The 20,020-nt window shown below is 42.4% G+C and overlaps 1 protein-coding gene across 2 annotated transcripts in view; it reads right to left on the bottom strand.

Moving 5' to 3' along the window:
- Window positions 1–8,660: 8,660 nt before the first annotated feature.
- Window positions 8,661–20,020, bottom strand: part of LOC115660392 (OX-2 membrane glycoprotein-like) — a 47,420-nt gene continuing 36,060 nt past the window's right edge. For both annotated transcript variants that reach the window (XM_030581804.1, XM_030581794.1), the window contains exon 9: window positions 8,661–9,702. In XM_030581804.1, coding sequence (XP_030437664.1) covers window positions 9,696–9,702 — 7 coding nt within the window. In that variant the 3' untranslated portion in view covers window positions 8,661–9,695. The remainder of the gene's footprint in view (window positions 9,703–20,020) is intronic.

A 20,020-nucleotide genomic window follows, 5' to 3' on the forward strand; every position in this document is an offset into this window, starting at 1 on the left:
CCAGGGAGACTCGAACGCCGACTCCACAGCTTCCATTGGCTAGGAACTGCGGCCAGTGGGAGTTGCGGGGGTGGAGACTGCCTTAGCCATGCTGTGCTGCCCACTGGGAGACAGCCGAGGTAAGCGGAGCCAGGGGGCTCTGTGAGCTGCTCCCAGAAGCGGCCAGCACATCCTTGTGGCCTTGAAGGGGGTGCAGGGGGCCCTGCACAGTGTCCTTGCCTGAAGGGCTCACCCCTGCAGCTTCCATTGGCCACAGTTCCCTATCAATGGTTGCTGTGGCATTGGTGCTCGGGGTGCAGGAAGCATGTGGAGACCACTGCCACCCCCACCCACACCCATCCAGGGGCCGCAGGGACATGGCAGTTGCTTCTGGCAGGAGCACAGGGGCAGACAAGGACCTACTTTAGCCCTGCTGCATCCCGGAAAGTACCTAAAATCTCCTCGGTTGGCTTCAGTAGCGTCTGGGAGATTGGGGGACTCCTGGCAAAACCAGGAGGGTTGGCAACTCTAAAGGGACAGCATGTTGGCACATTCACTTTCTTCCAACGCACACTCTCTCTCACATATACACTCCCCCCATACACACACACTGCTCCCCTTACACCCCCCCCACCACTTCCATTAAAAAGCAGCTGGCAATCTGGTAGGATGCCCATGAAATGATGGGATTGAGAAACCTGCATTATGTGATGCTGTACCTGCCCCATGAGGCATTGCAATCCCTTCCCAAAGCACTCTGCAGCCAGTTGGAAAGTGGGATAGTTACCCACAGTGCACTGCTCTATATGTTGATGCAAGAGCTGCTAGTGTGGATGCGCTCTGCTGATACAAGAAGCATAGTGTAGACACGCAACAGCAGTTTAATTAAAGTGATGGCTGTATGTTAGCATAATTTATGGTGACAAAACTCTGTAGTATAGACAAGGCCTAAGACAATGCCATTATCCTTTTGAGTATCAGAGGGGTAGCTGTGTTAGTCAGTATCGACAAAAACAATGAGCAGTCCAGTGGCACCTTAAAGACGAACAGATTTATTTGGGCATAAGCTTCCGTGGGTAAAACCCCCACAGAAGTGGGGTTTTTTTTACCCATGAAAGCTTATGCCTAATAAATCTGTCTTTAAGTGCCACCAGACTCCTCATTGCCCTTCTAGCAAACTTCATCTAAATGTCAGCCTTTTGATGTAATGACAACTGAGTATAGTTGCATACATAACGCAAAAGTAATATGGAGTTACAAGACATAAAAAGGATTTAGCAACTACAGGTTAATTTGGTCACTCTGATATACATTTAACAGAATGTAGGTAAATACAATTACAATCTATTCTTGATTTTTATCAACACAAGTGAATGGGCTTGTGTCTGATAACCTATTTTGGTACCTTTGTTACCCCCACACAGTGAATTAACATTTCTTTGAGGTCATGTCCTGAGCTAACTAGCTGTCAGCACCACGGGGACATTTTGCTAAAGCCATTAACAGCTGTGGGAGTTTTTTGAAAGGTCAGCACGTGGGTTGGGGTACTGTAAGCTCAGAATTCTCCAGGAGTCACCAGCCATCCCTCTCTACTAACTCTCCATACTCTGTCAGCACAGGGCTCAGACAAGGAAACAATTTTCCCCCTTTCATTAATATTTTCGGATAGGGCCCAGGACAAAATTCTACCATGTCCACATAGTTTTTTAAATGGAAAAATGACAGTATTCTACCCCGTATTCGAATTTTCACCATCAAAGAAACATCTTCTCAGAGTTGGATTTTTCCCTCTTCCCAAACTACCTTCTATCCTTTTGAACTAGGGGTACGTCTACACTACGGGATAATTCTGATTTTACATAAACCGGTTTTATAAAACAGATTGTATAAAGTCGAGTGCATGCGGCCACACTAAGCACATTAATTTGGCGGTGTGCGTCCATGGTCCGAGGCTAGCATTGATTTCCGGAGCATTGCACTGTGGGTAGCTATTCTGTAGCTATCCCATAGTTCCCGCAGTCTCCCCCGCCCCTTAGAATTCTGGGTTGAGAGCCCAGTGCCCGATGGGGCAAAAATCATTGTCGCGGGTGGTTCTAGGTAAATTTTGTCAGTCATTCCTTCCTCTGGGAAAGCAATGGCAATCATTTTGCACCCTTTTTCCCTGGATTGCCCTAGCAGACGCCATAGCATGGCAACCATGGAGCCCGTTCAGCTTTTTTTTTTACAGTCACTGTATGTGTACTGGATGCCGCGGACAGAGGCGATACTCCAGCGTTACACAGCAGCATTCATTTGCTTTTGCATGATAGCAGAGATGGTTACCAGTTGTTCTGTACTGTCTACTGCCAGTGTAATTTGGCAATGAGATGATGGTTATCTGTCCTTCTGTGCTGTCTGCTGCTATCATGGGTGCCTCTGGCTGAGATCGGCCGGGGGCGCAAAAACAAAACTGGGAATGATTCCCTGAGTCAATTCCTCCTTTATGGTTTCTAAAAAAAGAGTCAGTCCTGCTTAGAATATAGGGTAAACGTGCTAGAGAACCAGTGTATCAGAGAGCACAGCTACTCTGTGTCAGATCCGTCAGAAATGATGAGCTGCATGCCATTCACAGGGGGTGCCCCTGCAACAACCCCACCCATTGCTTCCCTCCTCCCCCAACCTTCCTGGGATACCATGGCAGTGTCCCCCTCATTTGTGTCATGAAGTTATAAAGAATGCAGGAATAAGAAACAGTGACTTGTTAGTGAGATAAAATGAGGGGGAGGCAACTTCCCTGTGCTAGGACAGTCCAGGCAGGACATTAAGCGGTGCGGGGGAGAGGAGCCCAGCATGCCGCTGCTGTTATAGTCCAGGCAGGACAGAATCTTTTCTTTACACAGGAAAGGGAGGGGGCTGATGGAGCTCAGCCCCCAGTTGCTATGATGAGGACGGTTACCAGCTGTTCTGTCCCATCTACTGGGAATGTCCAGGAATCATTCCTATTTTCACCCAGGCGCCCCTGAATCCAGCCAGGGGTATTCAGCAGTTATCAAGCATGTACCATCTGCCACCGGGGAGGGAAGAGAAGCGGATACTGGTCTTTACTGCCCCAGCATCGCGTCTATCAGCAGCATTCAGTAGACATAGGGTGACATTAAAAAAGTCAAGAAAGGATTTTTTTTCCCTTTTCTTTCATGTGGTAGGGGGCAGGGGGTACATTGACGAGCTATTCCCTGAACCAAGCCGGACAATGTGTTTGAAGCTACAGGCATTGGGAGCTCAGCCAAGAATGCAAATACTTTTTGGAGCCTGCTGGGGACTGTGGGATAGCTGGAGTCCTCAGTACCCCCTCCCTCCCTCCATGAGCGTCCATTTGAGTCTCTGGCTTCCCGTTACGCTTGTCATGCAGCACTGTGTAGCCTGTAGATTTTTTTTTCAAATGCTTTGGCATTTCGTCTTCTGTAACAGAGCTCTGATAGAACAGATTTGTTTCCCCATACAGCGATCAGATCCAGTATCTCCCGTACGGTCCATGCTGGAGCTCTTTTTGGATTTGGGACTGCATTGCCACCCGTGCTGATCAGAGCTCCACGCTGGGCAAACAGGAAATGAAAATCAAAATTTCGCGGGGCTTTTCCTGTTTACCTGGCCACTGCATCCGAGCTGAGATTGCTGTCCAGAGTGGTCACAGTGGTGCACTGTGGGATACCGCCTGGAGGCCAATACCATCGATTTGCGGCCACACTAACCCTAATCCGATATGGTAATACTGATTTTAGCGCTACTCCTCTCATCGGGAAGGAGTACAGAAACTGATTTAAAGAGCCCTTTATATCGATATAAAGGCCCTCGTAGTGTGGACAGGTACAGCGTTAAATCGTTTTAATGCTGCTAAAATCAGTTTAAACACATAGTGTAGACCAGGCCTAGGAGTTGAATGGGGGTCAGTTCACAGCAGTTTGGTGTATTAGCACATTTATGTGGCGGGTGCCAGAATCTAAACTTAATCTCTGTTTAAATGAAAGTCTGTAGCCATTATGGCTGTACAAATGACCATAGTTTTACAATTCATCCAAAAGACTGCACCTCGAGCTACACCTTAAAACCATGCTGGGGCTTTGGGTCATTTCTAACTTATGGAAAAGTACCACCTACTGAGTCATTAACACAGCTCCCTGCAGCAGCTTTGTGTCTCTCTCGGTCAGGTACCAACTTGCTTGGTTGATTCTGCTTTGCTCAGATGGAGGAAATGGGATCATGGTATCAAGTGATGTGCAGGTTACTCAGAGAACAAATGCATAGAGCCTTTAATTTTCAGAATAGCTTTATTTGGTCTTTTTTCAGCATAGCTAGAACACAATGATGAATAATAGAGTCAATACATTAGTAAGAGAGGTAGCATCAGATAAGAGAATCATTAAGCAGCAATAACAAAGTCCCTACCACAACAGTAACTGTCAGCACTAACACATAGATGACTACACATTAATACACATACAAATGCTTGAATCACACTGGGGTATTGAAACAGCTGCAGCTCTAGGAAATTGAAGAGATCTGTCTTTCCTCATACGAATGGATTTGAACTTTGAATCTGAAATAGTTACTTTAGTCTCAAGAAACTCAGCTGCTAAATGTTCCCTGTTGCCTTAATAACTATGCATACAGCATTTACATAAAACTGTAACCCAGCATTTCTTACAAAAAGTTAAATAACATGGACCATGACTGATGCAAGAACAAAAGCTAATGGACTAGAATAGCCAAATGCCTCACAGGAAGGTATTACCAGTGCTCTAGATGGGATACAAGGCTTAAACCTTATATCCATTGGAGATTTAGATGTCTTAGGGTATATCTACACTACGGGATTATTCTGATTTTACAGAAAATGAATTTTGAAAACAGACTGTATAAAGTTGAGTGCACGTGGCAACACTAAGCACATTAATTCAGTGGTGTGCGTCCATGTACCGAGGCTAGCATCGATTTCCGGAGTGTTGCATTGTGGGTACCTATCCCATAGCTATCCCATAATTCCTGCAGTTTCCCCCGCCCATTGGAATTCTGGGTTGAGATATCAATGCTGAACTTTAGGGTACAGATGTGGGGACCTGCATGGACACTTCTAAGCTTAATTACCAGCTTAGATCTGGTATCACTGCCACCACCCCCAAGCACTACTTTTCGTCCCTGGGTAGCCTTGAGAGACTTCACCAATTTCCTGGTGAGCACAGATCCAAACCCATTGGATCTTAAAACAAGGAGAAATTAACCATCCCCCATCCTTTCTCCCACCAACTCCTGGTGGATCCAGATCCAACCCCCTTGGATCTAAAAACAAGGAAAAAATCAATCAGGTATTTAAAAAGAAGGCTTTTAATTAAATAAAAGAAAGGTAAAAGAAAACCCTCTGAGAGAGATTAGCATACCAGCTACTCTCACGGACAACAGATTCCAAACACAGAGGATGTTCCCCTGGGCAAAAATCTTAATACACACAAGAATACCCAAATTTGATAATTCCCTTAATGGTACCAAGACAAGTTGAGAGGAGGTTGTGAAGGCTGGGACTATAACAATGTTTAAAAGGGAACTGGATACATTTATGGTGGTTAAGTCCATAAATGGCTATTAGCCAGGAAGGGTAAAGAATGGTGTCCCTAGCCTCCTGTTCATCAGAGGATGGAGATGGATGGCAGGAGAGAGATCACTTGATCATCGCCTGTTAGCTTCACTCCCTCTGGGGCACCTGGCATTGGCCACTGTCGGTAGACAAATACTGGGCTAGATGGACCTTTGGTCTGACCCGGTATGGCCGTTCTTATGTTCTTAAGTTACAAAGAAAATAAACATAAACCTATTTATTCCTTTCTAAAGCTTACTACTCTGATAAGAGGCTGGTTCCTTGATCTTTTTTACTCCGGCTGAAACTGAAATTCACTAAACAAAGGAAACTTCCCTCCTTCCTTTTGAAACATCTTGTTCCCCCATTGGTTCCTCTGGTCGGGTGTCAGCTAGGCTAGGTGAACTTCTTAACTCTTTACAGGTAAAAGAGGCATTAGCCCTTAAGTATCTGTTTATGACACTGGGCAAACAGGAAATAAAATTCAAAAGCTCACGGGGCTTTTCCTGTCTACCTGACCAGTGCATCCGAGTTCAGATTGCTGTCCAGAGCGGTCACAATGGTGCACTGTGGGATAGCTCCCGGAGGCCAATACCATTGAATTGCGTCCACACTAACCCTAATGTGAAATGGCAGTGTTGATTTCAGCGCTACTCCCTTCATCAAGGAGGTACAGATATTGATATTAAGAGCCCTTTATATCGAAGTAAAGGGCTTCGTTGTGTGGATGGGTGCAGGGTCAATTCGATTTAATGCTGCTAAATTAGAGATAAACTCGTAGTGTAGACCAGGCCTTAGAAATGACAGAACAGAAGTAGCAGCTGCAATATTCATTCATAGAGAAACATGCATAGGAGTGACAGTAAACAGAGGGTCGGCTCAGCCACTTAATTCCCCTACTAATGCATGAGAACTGGCCACGGAGTCAGAGGAGCCCAGCTGCAGGGTAACAGATTAGAAAGTGTACACAGTGCTAGCAGATGCATTAGTGATACCTATTATGTTGTTATAATCATGTTGGGACAGGATATTAGAGACACAAGGTGGGTGAGGTAATACCTTTTATTGGACCGACTTCTGTGGGTCGGGTGAGAGAGAAGCTTTCACACATAGACAAAGATCTTCAGGATTTAAAGAACAGCTCAAAAGTTTGTCTCTTTCACCAACAGAAGATGGTTCAATAAAAGATATTACCACCCACCTTGTCTGTCTAACATCCTCTCAATAGACTACAAAGAGCTACTGTTTCTATAGGAACAGGAAGCCATGTCTGTCATGGGTGAGAGCTGTCGCTGGCCTGTGATTATTGCTATAGGTCAGGGAACAACTGTAAAAAATAGATAAGAAAGAAAAACAGAGGTAGACTGGGGCCAGAGCATGGAAAATGGGAAAATCATCAGTCTCAAAAAATAGGTCTGGATGCAGCAATGTATTTACCTTTAAGCACATAAGTAGTCCCAGTGAGTCCAGTGGGATTATTTGCATGCTTAAAATTAAGCACATGCTTAAGAATTTTGATGCACACACATGCACAAAACCCAAAGCAAGAACTACAAAAAAGCACCACAATTAATTTTCAGATCAAACATTTTGAGCTGTTCACTTTCTCCAGATCTTGGCCTATTCTTTAACTTGACCTCTTTAGAGAGAAAAGCTTAGGATGTGCTGGTTTTCTTTAACCAAGACCCTGCTAAACCCAGCCATCCTTAACCAAATTAAAGTGACCAGTCTGGAACATGCTGAACCAGGATAACCTTAAAAAAAAATCCCAAAATGCACTGAAGTCAGAAAAATCCTAAGGTTGATGCTGCATGAGGTGGTCAATTTTAAACAGCCATAACTTTAGATGAACTCAATTTTTCTTCCAGCGTGGCTTAAATTTTTAATACTCAGCTAGGTTTACAAAACAAGCCACATTCATGGTTTCTAGCTTCAGCTGTGTGAGTTAGCCCCAGCACAAAATTTCTGATAAGAAATTATGAGCAGAAGTATATTTTTCTCATTTGTACAACTCAAAAATGACAAAAGTGACTGTTTGAACTAAGAAGAAACAAAGATTGGGCTGAGACCACCACTAGAAACTTTAAGATCATATGGAATGTGTGAAAAATTGACAATTGAAAAAAAAAGGGTATTGGAATGAATGCTTGATCTCAGCTTGTAGTGATGGTGTGTGTGCTGCCCTTTTATAAGAACATGACATGGTGTCAAGGCTGATTCCCCACTCTGGCACTTCCAGTGCAGAAGGTGGGGGCCCGCAAGGATTCTAAAAATTAATACTGGCCATTCCACGCTTGAGTTAAACTCCCAAGGTTACAGCTTTTCTCTGACCTTGGATTGATAGATGCTGCTACCACCCAAGTGCAGAAGTCCTTTGAGAGCCCAGGTGCACTTGGGAATTCCTTCCTGTGGGAATTCCTTCCATGTTACCTCCATGGCAAGCCCTTTCACACACACACACACACACCCCCACTCCAGGGAAGAGCTGAGGAAAGAAAAAAAAAGGAAATCAGCTGTTGCCACCAGCTAATTAAACAATCTGTGCACTAATCTCTTAGGACAAATTCGATTCTGTTCTTATAAAAGGTAGATTTAAAAAAAAAAGGGGGGGGGAAGAAAATACATCTGGGAACTCAGGCTATTGCTAGAATTTAAAAGAGAAACTACAAGGATTAAGCACCAAGAACAGTTTTCTTGAGGTCCAGTTTAAGGGTTACAGGAAAAACAAAAGCACTTGGGGTTAGCACAGAGGAATCCACAAGCCATAAAGAAAGAAAATGGATAAACCTAACTGCATCTTCCCAGACATTTCCTGATCTACTTTCATATCTGGGGTTTTAAATGAGTAGTTCCTAAGTATGATACTGATGATTTTTTCACACCTGGCCCAAGCTTTTTACATCATAGCTCTGCTCTGTTTGCCTCTCCCCAGGAGAACAACAACAGACAGACAAAAGGGGAGTCGTTTTTCAATTTTAAAAAGTTCTAGCCTCTCCATTGGCTCTTTTGGCCAGGTGCCCACTCACTTCTTTTTACTTATGCATAGCAGTGAGACTTTTTAACCCTTTACAGATAAAGCAATTAGAGGACAGCTACTAAGAGGGATTTTATAGCTACTGGCTGGCTGGGTGTCCATAAAAGGGAGCTCTCCTCTGTATTTATCACACATGGGTAAATCTATTTTATGCAAACGTTTATATAAATGCTCCTGAAGTCACAGAAAGCACAGCCATTAGGCAAGTCAGAGTGTGCCATCTGATGTAACATTGAGAAGTAGGATGTTATCTCTAGGTGGAGGATAATTGCTGCCCTGTGCAAAAGTGTTTGGTTATTCTGTATAAATAAGTTACCAAATGCAAAGTAGAGCGAGCTAGTCCAATAGCAAGTAAACACCCAGGGAGGACATTGTGAGGCTAGTCCAAACATTCTGGCAACTCAGCAGGGAGTAAGCTGAGGCACTAGCTGGAATTTGCTACTTCAGAAAACACAAGAGGTATGATGGGTGAAAATGGAATGAAAAAGGAGCAATGAGGAATGTCAGTAGTCCTATTTTTGGATTTTATTTTAACTCCTTCTTTCTACTCCTCATTTTCAACCTTTGAAAATAACTTATTCTGGCTTTTTTAATCCTTAAATGATTAGCTTTCATTCATTAGCTTTGCTACTACTGCTTTGTCTGGTTAACAGCCTGTCTTGAAATTCTATAGCTCTTTCACCAGTAGTGCAGGGTAAATGAAGTGTGGCTGGAGCCATGAACAGCAAGAGGAGGAATGTAAGGAAGGGAAACAACAAGTCTCGTGAATGAATTCCATGGACTGATGATCCAGATCCATCAGTCATTCACTGCTGAAGAAGAACCTGATCAGCTAGATAGGAGGAAAGAAGCAAGTGGATAGTTGCTGTCCAGTGGGACTGAGACAGACGACATTAGGTCTGTCCCTGATATGTCTGAATCTGGTGTCAGTGTTTTAATTCCTGTATTTCAGCTACAGAGTCTAAATTGAATCACACTTCCCTTTTGTTGATGTTACTTTCAGGCCATGCCAGGTCACTGCTCCTAATGCTGAATCAGGTTTGCCAAGGAATGATCCAGTAGATGAGTTAAGATGCTCTAAATTCTAGTAAACAAAAAAAAAGAAAATGGAAGAAAATCTTGTTGATTGTTGAAAGCAAGAAATGGGGACTGACCGACTGCTTAAAATACAGCAGCACCTGTAACTAAAGGATCTTTAGGGTTTTAATCCAGGATCTATTGATCTAACAACAGGAGCTATGGTCTGTTAGCTCAAAGGCTGTACATACTTAAACCTCTATGAGGTTCAGCCACTAAAGGAAGACAGAGCACCTTAAGGAGTTACAACTACATCAACTCATGCTGGGCAGCTAGGTCCCTATGCAGCAGTTGCTTATTTGTTATCAGGTTCCTCTGTTTGAGCTTCAGTATACTTCTGACATCAGTCCCCTCAATACTAGGTTTACTATTTCCCCCAAGGAAGAGGATTCTTAAAATGAAAGCGTTTTGGAGGCTTTGTTTTGTTTTTTGTTTTCCAACTAGAGAATGTGGCTTGAGAATCTGTTTCTGAATGAAGCTCAAAAGAGATTATTCAAAAGTTAATGACTAGAGCATACTTTGTGCCAGTTATTTCTCTTTTGGCACAAGCTGTCCCGATGGAACACGGTCCTTTCCTGGAGATTCATAACGGTGGTGATGGTGGGGTTGCTGGTTTAACTTGATGGAGCATTTCACTTGTACAATAGATTAGTGAATCAAAGCCACCTCAGGTCAGTAGTGAGTAGTTACCAGTGGGAGTTACCAACTGATGGCTCTCCAGGAGCATAAATAAAAATTAGAATAAAAATAAAACAAAACAAAACAAAAAACAGATTTTTAAAATTTAAATCAGAGTTTTCTTTTTGAAAAACAAATATGTTTAAAATTAAATTTGAATTTATGACAGGCTATGTTAAGGCCTGTAACAAGGCCAGCTGCCTCCTGAGTGCCCCCTCCTGGCTGGAGGTCATTCTACAGCACCCCACCACTGTTTCTCCTCTCTTTGAGGCCCCTTAAGAACAGCACATGGACTTATCTGAGTTACCACCAATCGTGTCTGCTTTAATTGAAACAGTTCACAACAATCCTCAGAGTCCCCAAATGACATTCATCACTACAACAGAAAAATTTATACTTAGCTGTGGCATGTTCTATCACCAGAGCTCTTCTTCTGTCCCAGTCCAAGCCAAGACCCAATCAGGGTTTCCCACAGAAGGCTTCAGACTCCCCTGATGTCAGGCATTTCCTGCAGACCCTTTCACTTCCTGCAGTTTTCTGATCCCCCCACCCACAATAGCTTTTCATGGGGAAATCACATGATTTCTCAGCTGTAGCTCAGTCAGTAATCAGAGTGTGCTCACTCCAGGCCCTCCAGCCCATAACAGGCAAGCCACACCTTAAAAGGCTGAAACATACTAGAATCTACTAAAATAATTTTTTTTTAATTATGTGCTGAACCAATGAGTCCTCCTGATATACTGTGGGGACCAAGTCCAAGATTTTGTTTTATAGACAGGATCAATTTAGGGGGCAAGACATCTTTAACAAACTTTTGAATTCCAGCTGTATAAATATGGCACAACATGCCATGTAGTGCATTAAGTTTTTATATTCTTTCAGTCTTTAGAACAGAGTGAACTCTGGTAATTTACTTACTTCCAGTTGTTAGTAGTTTCAAGCTGTTGTGCACAAAAGATCTGCAGAAACACTTTTAGTTTCACTTTTTTTCTTATGTAATCTACACATTTAAAGTAGTTTTATTTAACTAATTAAAACAATTTTTAAATGCTGACTGATTTGTGCATTTTTTAATTCAACTTCAATTTCCATCCAAAAGCAGCTTGATAGAAATGATGGGTAAAAAGTTACCTGATAAACAAGAAACACATTTTCTAACAATGAAAAAAAATGGAGTAAAATAAAATATAGACAGAATATTCAGATTCTTAATTTCTGAAGGATGGCTACATAGATGGTTAAATCAACGTGCAGGCACCTTACAAAATTTTGCCCTGCCATAATCCAGCAGAGTCTCTCCCCTCTGCTCACCATTCTCACAGGAGGGGAGAGGATGCAAAGAGCCCATCAGCTCAGCAAGGCTCCACTCCCTCCTCTCTCCTGTAAGCAACACAGACAGAACTGTGCCTCTGCTCCTTGCTCTCCCCCTGCCGCCTCCAGCCTGGGAAGAGGTAGAGGTGGGTGAAGAGCCACTGGAGCTGCAGCCCTCACTCTGGAAAGGGGAGAGAGAACCCCTCTGCTGTTGGCCTACATCTGGAAGAAGTAGGGTCAAGAAACCCAGGTGGGACAGAAGTGAGGCTCGGCTGAACAGATGGGTAATGTGGGCTGGGTGCAGACTGAACTTTTGGAGGGGCTGGGGGACAGGATTAATTGCTGGGCAGGTGAAGGGTTAAAATTCATGTGCTGTTTATATAACAATCTGGTATATGGATTGTGTCAGCTCTTTTACAGGCCCCAAAAGTCCAGAGTTTGGTCACGAGACCAGAGGCCTAGCAAATAGCGATTAGCTAAGAGAAAGCAGAACAAACAAAAGATAATCTTACTTTTGCTAAAATAAGCCTGATCAGCAAAATTGCCAGATGTTGGAGGAATAACTGTGTCTTATTCAAAGCTGCAAACAGAACAAAGAAGCCCTGTTTCTGTTGTGCTCATTTCTTCCGTGGGGAGATGTTCTTCCCACACGCCAACCTTAAGTTTATGAAAGGTTCAAGCATGTCAGTATAATATATGGCCTCCTCCCACCTCCCTTTCCCAGGGACCAATGCCTGCCTTAAAATGAATAACTTGAAAACAATCCTTATTGCCATATACTTTCACTGTTTCTTTGCTTTAACCCCTAGGTATGTACCTGTTGGACAATCAGAGGAGCCCACTTCATTCCAATGAATCCCAAATCAGAATTCAACATGTATACATATTTTATAATAATACATTTTAATAAAGTATTAATTAAATGTTAACTTGTTAACCTAAAACCATGGGTGGAGACATTCTGTAACCTTTGACTATTGGCTACTGTGCTATCTTGTCTTGCTGCTAGACCTCTCCGGGGGTTTGGGACTACCTACGCCATCACTTTCCCCTGCTCATGGAAAATCCACAGAATCCACTGTAATCAATTGATTGACAGTGTGTCTCTGAGCCTAAAAAGCAAGGTGACACTCCATCAGTGCTGTATATAATAAACTACTATGCTTGACGTCTACATAGTGTAGATTTATGTTCCATCAGCAGAGGACAGGCCAATGTGGAGGTGAGAGATCCTGCAGCAGGGGCCAAAATCACCTTACCCAATACATTCGGGAGAGTGAGCAATGGTAATTGTCACACTGGAGATGGGCAGCAGGAGTTCAAAATCAAAAGACGGAAAAAATAATGTAATGTTTTAAAATCTCATTAGTTTGGGGAGGTCTAATTCATGGGTTTTGATCTCGACAGTGAAATACACACAACAAAAAGACACTTGACAAAAGTAACTATAGTGGGAACAGCTTACAACTACATCTGGTGTGTCATCCACAATTTATTCAGAGGGAGACCTACCTTTCAATAAGAAACTACATAAAATCTGACAGCTCAAATAAGCTGATCTACAAACCCTATTGTATAATGAGTTTTCACAATTTATGTAGATAAAAGAGACTGAAATGGCACGGTTACCCTCCTTACACGACAGAACCAGCATTAGCATTTCAAAGATCACGTGCAAATAATTTCTGTGAGGAATTAAATGGGGATTTGTAACAGTGAAACTGTTCATATGTTAAGGTCATGTTAATTTTTGCCTCCATATCAGTAAAATAAAGCTTTCAATGGCCAGCGATTTTGAACATGGTAAATGATTTGAATGAACAGCAGAAAGGAGCTATCAGAAATCATTTTACACTGTGAAATGACACAAATGAGGTGTGTGGGGGCAATTATGTTAAATAGCTTACAGTGAAATTCCCCCTGTGAAGAGGGCCAACACAAGGCTCATTTTGAAGGCTGTATACTGGCCCTTTGCACACAGGAGAATTTCTCCCTTGGTTATTGAGTACCATGTAGCTGGAAGTGCAACAAAGACTCTTTTCTGTAACAAATAAAATCTGAAATGTTTCATGTGTCAACACTTAGATACACACAACTTCACATGCAGTCAACAGAAATAGTTTTAGTTGTACTTGGTACTCCTTGAAACAAATGCATTTGCACGTGTTTTTGGTCACACAAGTATAAATCTGGAGAACCACGACGGACTGAAACTGAGGAGCTCTACATTTAGAGAGGTAAAAGAAATAAAGAGTTCTGTGGCACCTTATAGACTAACAGACATTTTGGAGCATGAGCTTTCGTGGGTGAATACCCACTTCGTCAGATGCATGTAGTGGAAATTTCCAGGGGCAGGTATATATATGCAAGCAACTAGCAGTCTAGAGATAATGAGCTTAGTTCAATCAGGGAGGATGAGGCCCTGTTCTAGCAGTTGAGGTGTGAAAACCAAGGGAGGAGAAACTGGTTTTGTAGTTGGCAAGCCATTCACAGTCTTTGTTTAATCCTGAGCTGATGGTGTCAAATTTGCAGATGAACTGAAGCTCAGCAGTTTCTCTCTGAAGTCTGATCCTGAAGTTTGTTTTTTTTTGCTGCAGTATGGCCACCTTAAGATCTACTATGGTGTGGCCAGGGAGGTTGAAGTGTTCTCCTACAGGTTTTTGTATATTGCTATTCCTAATATCTGATTTGTGTCAATTTACCCTTTTCCATAGAGACTGTCCAGTTTGGCCAATGTACATAGCAGAGGGGCATTGCTGGCATATGATGGCGTATATTACATTGGTGGACGTGCAGGTGAATGAACCAGTGATGGTGTGGCTGATCTGGTTAGGTCCTGTGATGGTGTCGCTGGTGTAGATATGTGGGGAGAGTTGGCATCGAGGTTTGTTGCATGAATTGGTTCCTGAGTTAGAGTTACTATGGTGCGGTGTGCAATTACTGCTGAGAATATGCTTCAGGTTGGCAGGTTGCCTGTGGGAGAGGACTGGCCTGCCACCCAAAGCCTGTGAAAGTGTGGGATCATTGTCCAGGATGGGATGTAGATCTCTGATTATGCGTTGGAGGGGTTTTAGCTGGGGGCTGTATGTGATGGCCAGTGGAGTCCTGTTGGTTTCTTTCTTGGGTTTCTCTTTCAGTAGAAGGCTTCTGGGTACACGTCTGGCTCTGTTGATCCATTTCCTTATTTCTTCGTGCGGGTATTGTAGTTTTGAGAATGCTTGGTGGAGATTTTGTAGGTGTTGGTCTCCGTCTGAGGGGTTAGAGCAGATGTGGTTGTACCTCAGTGCTTGGCTGTAGACAATGGACCATATGGTGTGCCCGAGATGGAAGCTGGAGGCATGAAGGTAGGCATAGCGGTCGGTAGGTTTTCAGTATAGGGTGGTGTTAATGTGACCATCACTTATTTGCACCGTGGTGTCTAGGAAGTGGACCTCACGTGTAGATTGGTCCAGGCTGAGGTTGATGGTGGAAGCTGTTGAAATCGTGGTGGAATTTTTCCAGCGTCTCCTTCCCATGGGTCCAGATGATAAAGATGTCATCAATGTAGCGTAGGTAGAGAAGGGGTGTGGGTGGATGAGAGCTGAGGAAGCGTTGTTCCAGGTCAGCCATAAAAATGTTGGCAAATTGTGGGGCCATGCGGGTGCCCATAGCGGTGCCACTGATCTGGAGATATATATTGTCATCAAATTTGAAATAGTTGTGTGTGAGGATAAAGGCAGAGAGCTCAGCAACCAGTTGTGCTGTGGCATCATCAGGGATAGTGTTCCTGACAGCTTGTATTCCATCTGTGTGTGGGATGTTTGTGTAGAGAGCCTCTACATCCATGGTGGCTAGGATGGTGTTTTCTGGAAGGTCACCAATGCCTTGTAGTTTCCTCAGGAAACTTAGAGAGGTGTAACTCCCAGAAGAATTGGACCCTTATGTCCCTAAATGCCTGCTTATAATATATGCTGAAAACCCAGTTTGCTTTAATTAACAGTTTATTAGCTCATTTCCATATCTAGAGCAGGCCTTCCTGGGCTTCAGCATGTTATGGAAAAGAGATAGAGCCAGATCGCTTCTTTCCTAGGCCAGTTGCTTCACCTAGCGAAAATGTGCCTTGGTCACCTGACCCTCTGGGATACCCCAACAAACCTGGATTTTCCACATTACTGTTGCTCTCCTGGCTAGAGCTGGATGAATTTTTTTTCCATGCAAAACCTTTTTTTAGACCGACTGAAACAATTCATTAATTTGGGTTGATTTTGGCAATTTATCTGTTTCAGAATTTCTCTTATTTTCAAAGCATTTAAAAGATTTTTTTTTTAAATCCTTGAAAAATTGAAACATTTTGTTTCAGATTGACCGGAAGCTAATTATTTTTTGAAGCTTTTGGACCTGCACCCAAACTGAATATTCAATTCTTCACACAGCCCTGTCTCCTGCCTCCCACACTGCTTCTGCTACTTTCCTTCCCACTCCCACTTTCCAGAAGCCCCACAGCACAGCTCACACTACTCAAATGCTCTCCCCTTGAAGGTATAACCTCAGCAGCTACTAGTTCTCTGGAGTACCTATCAGTGCTGAAAGGAAAACGAAAACAGGAATGAAGAGCTAGTGCTATGCAGGACAGAGGTGTTATACCATGAAAAACTGAGGGAACAGAGGGAACAATTCCATGGGAGAGAAGCCAGATAAGATTATGAATGAATGCACTGAAAGAATGGCTGCAAACCTTTCCTTCTATGATGCAGACAGACAAACAGAGGGCTACTAGCTGATACTGGCAGATGCATGCGTAATCCTGCATTCACAACTCTTTTTTTAAAAATAACTCTAAGTACAAGTAGAGAGCAGCATGGTATATTATTAAACCAAGAACAGTTCATAAATACTCTTGCTTTTGTGCTGTGCAATGTTTATCCTTGGATAGGGCAGGTGGGGATTTAACTAACTGAAATACCTCAAAATTACCCCTTAATTATACCATACGTCACTGTGAGGATTGTTGTCATGGCTTTCTTTGTTGTTTGTAAGATTATTTTCCACATGGAGCCAAAACAACTGACTGTGGCAAAATATATTTCTGGAATTGCAGAATATTCATCTGTCCACAACCAAAATACTCTCCCCTTTACAAGAAAGCCACACCAGACTAAACAACAGAAATTCTAAAACAAGACTCCAGGGTAAGGCTCTAGTGGCAATGAGACATTCTGACTGGGATATTCTTGGAAAATACAGTAGAACTTCAGAGTTGTGAACACCTCGGGAATGGATGTTGTTTCTAACTCTGAAATATTCATAACTCCGAATAAAACATTATCACTGTATTTCAAAAGTTTACAACTGAACATTGACTTAATACAGTGGGTTCTCCTTTCAGGTGAATTTTCAGTGTCAGATCAGACATGCTGGGTCATTCTCAAACCAGAAACCCAGGCTAAACCTTCCAGTTGGGGCAATTACTACGTACCAGCAGTAGTGTCACATCAGACAGTTCTGCATAGATTTCACAATCCATTTCTGCCTACAACACTAAATCCTCACCACTTTTAATCACAGTGCTGCAAAATAGCATTGAGACAACAGAGGAGTAATTCTGAAAATAAATACTAGACATTTACATGAGTAAGAAGTTAATCAAGACAGTGTGTTCCATTCAGTGAGGTTTAAATGATTAACTAGACACACAAAATAAAAGTAATCACATCACTACCTGCTACTTTAGAACCAAGCCTAGCTATACAATAATCTCAGTAGGGCTGGTGGAAAATTGTGTTTTCAACTAAATGGATTTTTTTGCAAAAAAGTGTCTTTTTTCTCCTGAACATTTTGGGGATTTTTTAGTAGAAAAATTGAATGTCCAAAATCTGAAAAAAAAAATCAGCTCTGAAATGCCAGTGTGATGCATTATATGAGTTGCAGTTTGGTTCCCTCCTGCTTCTGTTCTCTTGGATGAGCCAGGCTTCCCAACTGGCCTTCATCTCCCATGATGCATTGGAGCCATGCAACTGCATGAAGCTCTGCCTCCCGTTACTAAGTGGAGAGACTGTGGTGCCTAATGGGAAATGTAGTCCAATCAGGAACCAAGCCTGTGGAGAGAACGGGAGAATGAAACACCTGAACTACAATTTCTTTGAGATTGAGGTTGGCAAAATAAATACTTTGTTTTTTGGCCAGAACATTTCAGTTTTGAATTTTTACTGAAAACTCTAAATTTTCCGTTGAAAAAAACCCTCCGTTTTCTGACCATCTGTATGTCTCAGTAACTTGCTCTTGATTTTTGTCTGTACATGAGAGAGAATATGTATGAGCACTGAATACCGTTCAAAAGCTGCAGTTCTCAAATTGTAGTGCCTTGGCTGTGGGACCACAGAATTCAACTTTTTGATAAATACACACTTGTGGTATTAGAAGAGGAATGATCTGGGGCATGAGAGAGCTGGAAAACCTCGGGCTATGTTACTTATGACAATTTGAAACATCTTGCTCAATTTTTCTCTCTCTGTGAGTAGCACAGATAGGATAAAAATTACAAGGGCTAGAAAGTCTCATGTCATTTCAGGCCATAAACTGATCAGCAGCTGGGATCAAGAGGATATCTCCCCTCCCCCCACCATGTTACAGTATGGATTTTTAACACTTGTCTCTGGAGAATCCAGCATTGACCACTCTCAGAGATAGGATAGTACAAAAGTTGGCTGAAAACTTGTCAGTGGAACAGTTTTCTGATGGAAAAGGTCAAATCATATAGCTAGTAAATGCAGCTCAGAAATTTAGAGACAAGATAATGGTAAGTGATCACTTCCCTATGCTTATTGAGTGCCAAGGCTGAGAAAATGTTGAAATCACCAAAGAGTACTAGCTGGAATTTTCTAAAAGCTGACCAGGACCTTTCCTAGATTAAATGTGATAAATATTTATGTAGCAACACTAAAAGTGACAACCTAGGATAATTCTATAACAATGTAATAAAAGGAATTACAGCAGCAGCTGATCTGGCCATCTACAAAACATCAAATTGCCCTAGACCTGGGGTAGTCAATAGGCAGACTAGAGGCCAAATCCGGACCACCAGACACTTTTGAATGGATCATGAAATCTTTTAATTTCCTTTTTATCATTGTTGTTATTTCTATATTATTTTCTCCGGACTCTGGACCAAGAAATTTGGATGTTGATAAAAAAAATTAATTGATTACCCCTGCCCTAGACTCAGGGCTGGCTCCAGGGTTTTTGCCGCCCCAAGCAGCCAAAAAAAAAAAAAAAGCTGTGATCGCAATCTGCGGCAATTCAGTGGGAGGTCCTTTGCTCTGACTGAGAGTGAGGGATCCTTCGCTGAATTGCCACTGAATAGCTGGCTGTGCCGCTCCTCTCTGGAGTGGCCGCCCCAAACACCTGCTTCCTAAGCTGGTGCCTGGAGCTGGCCCTGACTAGACTTAGAAATCTGGTTCCCTGATGGAATGAGGATTGCAAATTATCAATCAAGGAAAGACATAAGGCATGCAAGCAAGCAAAACACACAATGAATAGTGAAGACATAATGAATACTGAAGATATATGGTGGTGGCAGAAAGGATTATCAAAAAGACAAAAAAAGAAAGTTGGAGAAATTTCTGTGGGAAATGGAATAAAGATTCAAAGCTTTCAGAAACTCTGTGAATGAATGGGGTTTGAAGTAAAAGTAAATGTATACTTGGTCTTATCGTAAACAATGAAAATGAGGTCTCCAGCCTAGGAAAGGCAGACATTTTAGCAAAAGAATTCCAAAAGGTCAGCAGTGACATGAATCAAAGCAATAAGAAAAAAAAGGAGGAAAACTGTGAACAATTAAATGGCTGTAGAGAATATACCGATGATGTGTTAAACAAAAATGTTAGTATGCAGTATTGCAGCAATTAGAAAAAGGAGAAAATAAAGCTCCCCGTAGAGATAATATGAAGTAATGAAATGCTCCAACACTTGTCAGAAGGGAGTCTAAAGATTCTATTGCATTCTATAATAATATATGGAAAAAGAATTGCTGCCAATAGAATGGAAACAAGCATTGGTAATACCAATTAGGAAACCAGGCAAGATATATAGGAGACCTGAGGCTTATAAGGCCTATTGCCCTCACATCGTGTGTGGGGAAAATCACGGGGGGGGGGGAATTATACATGTAAGACGAGTGGTATACTTGGAGAAAAATGATATTATAACTGAGGTACAAAGAGGTTTCAGTCAAGGAAAATGTGCAGTTGACCATACAGTAAGATTAGAAATGAAGGACAAAAATAAGCATAAGGACTAAGAACTTTAGGATAACAGTCTTCTTGGACACTGAAAAAGCATATAACATGCTATGGATAAAA

This window comes from Gopherus evgoodei, chromosome 1 (genome assembly GCF_007399415.2).
Source record: "Gopherus evgoodei ecotype Sinaloan lineage chromosome 1, rGopEvg1_v1.p, whole genome shotgun sequence".
NCBI lineage: Eukaryota > Metazoa > Chordata > Testudines > Testudinidae > Gopherus > Gopherus evgoodei.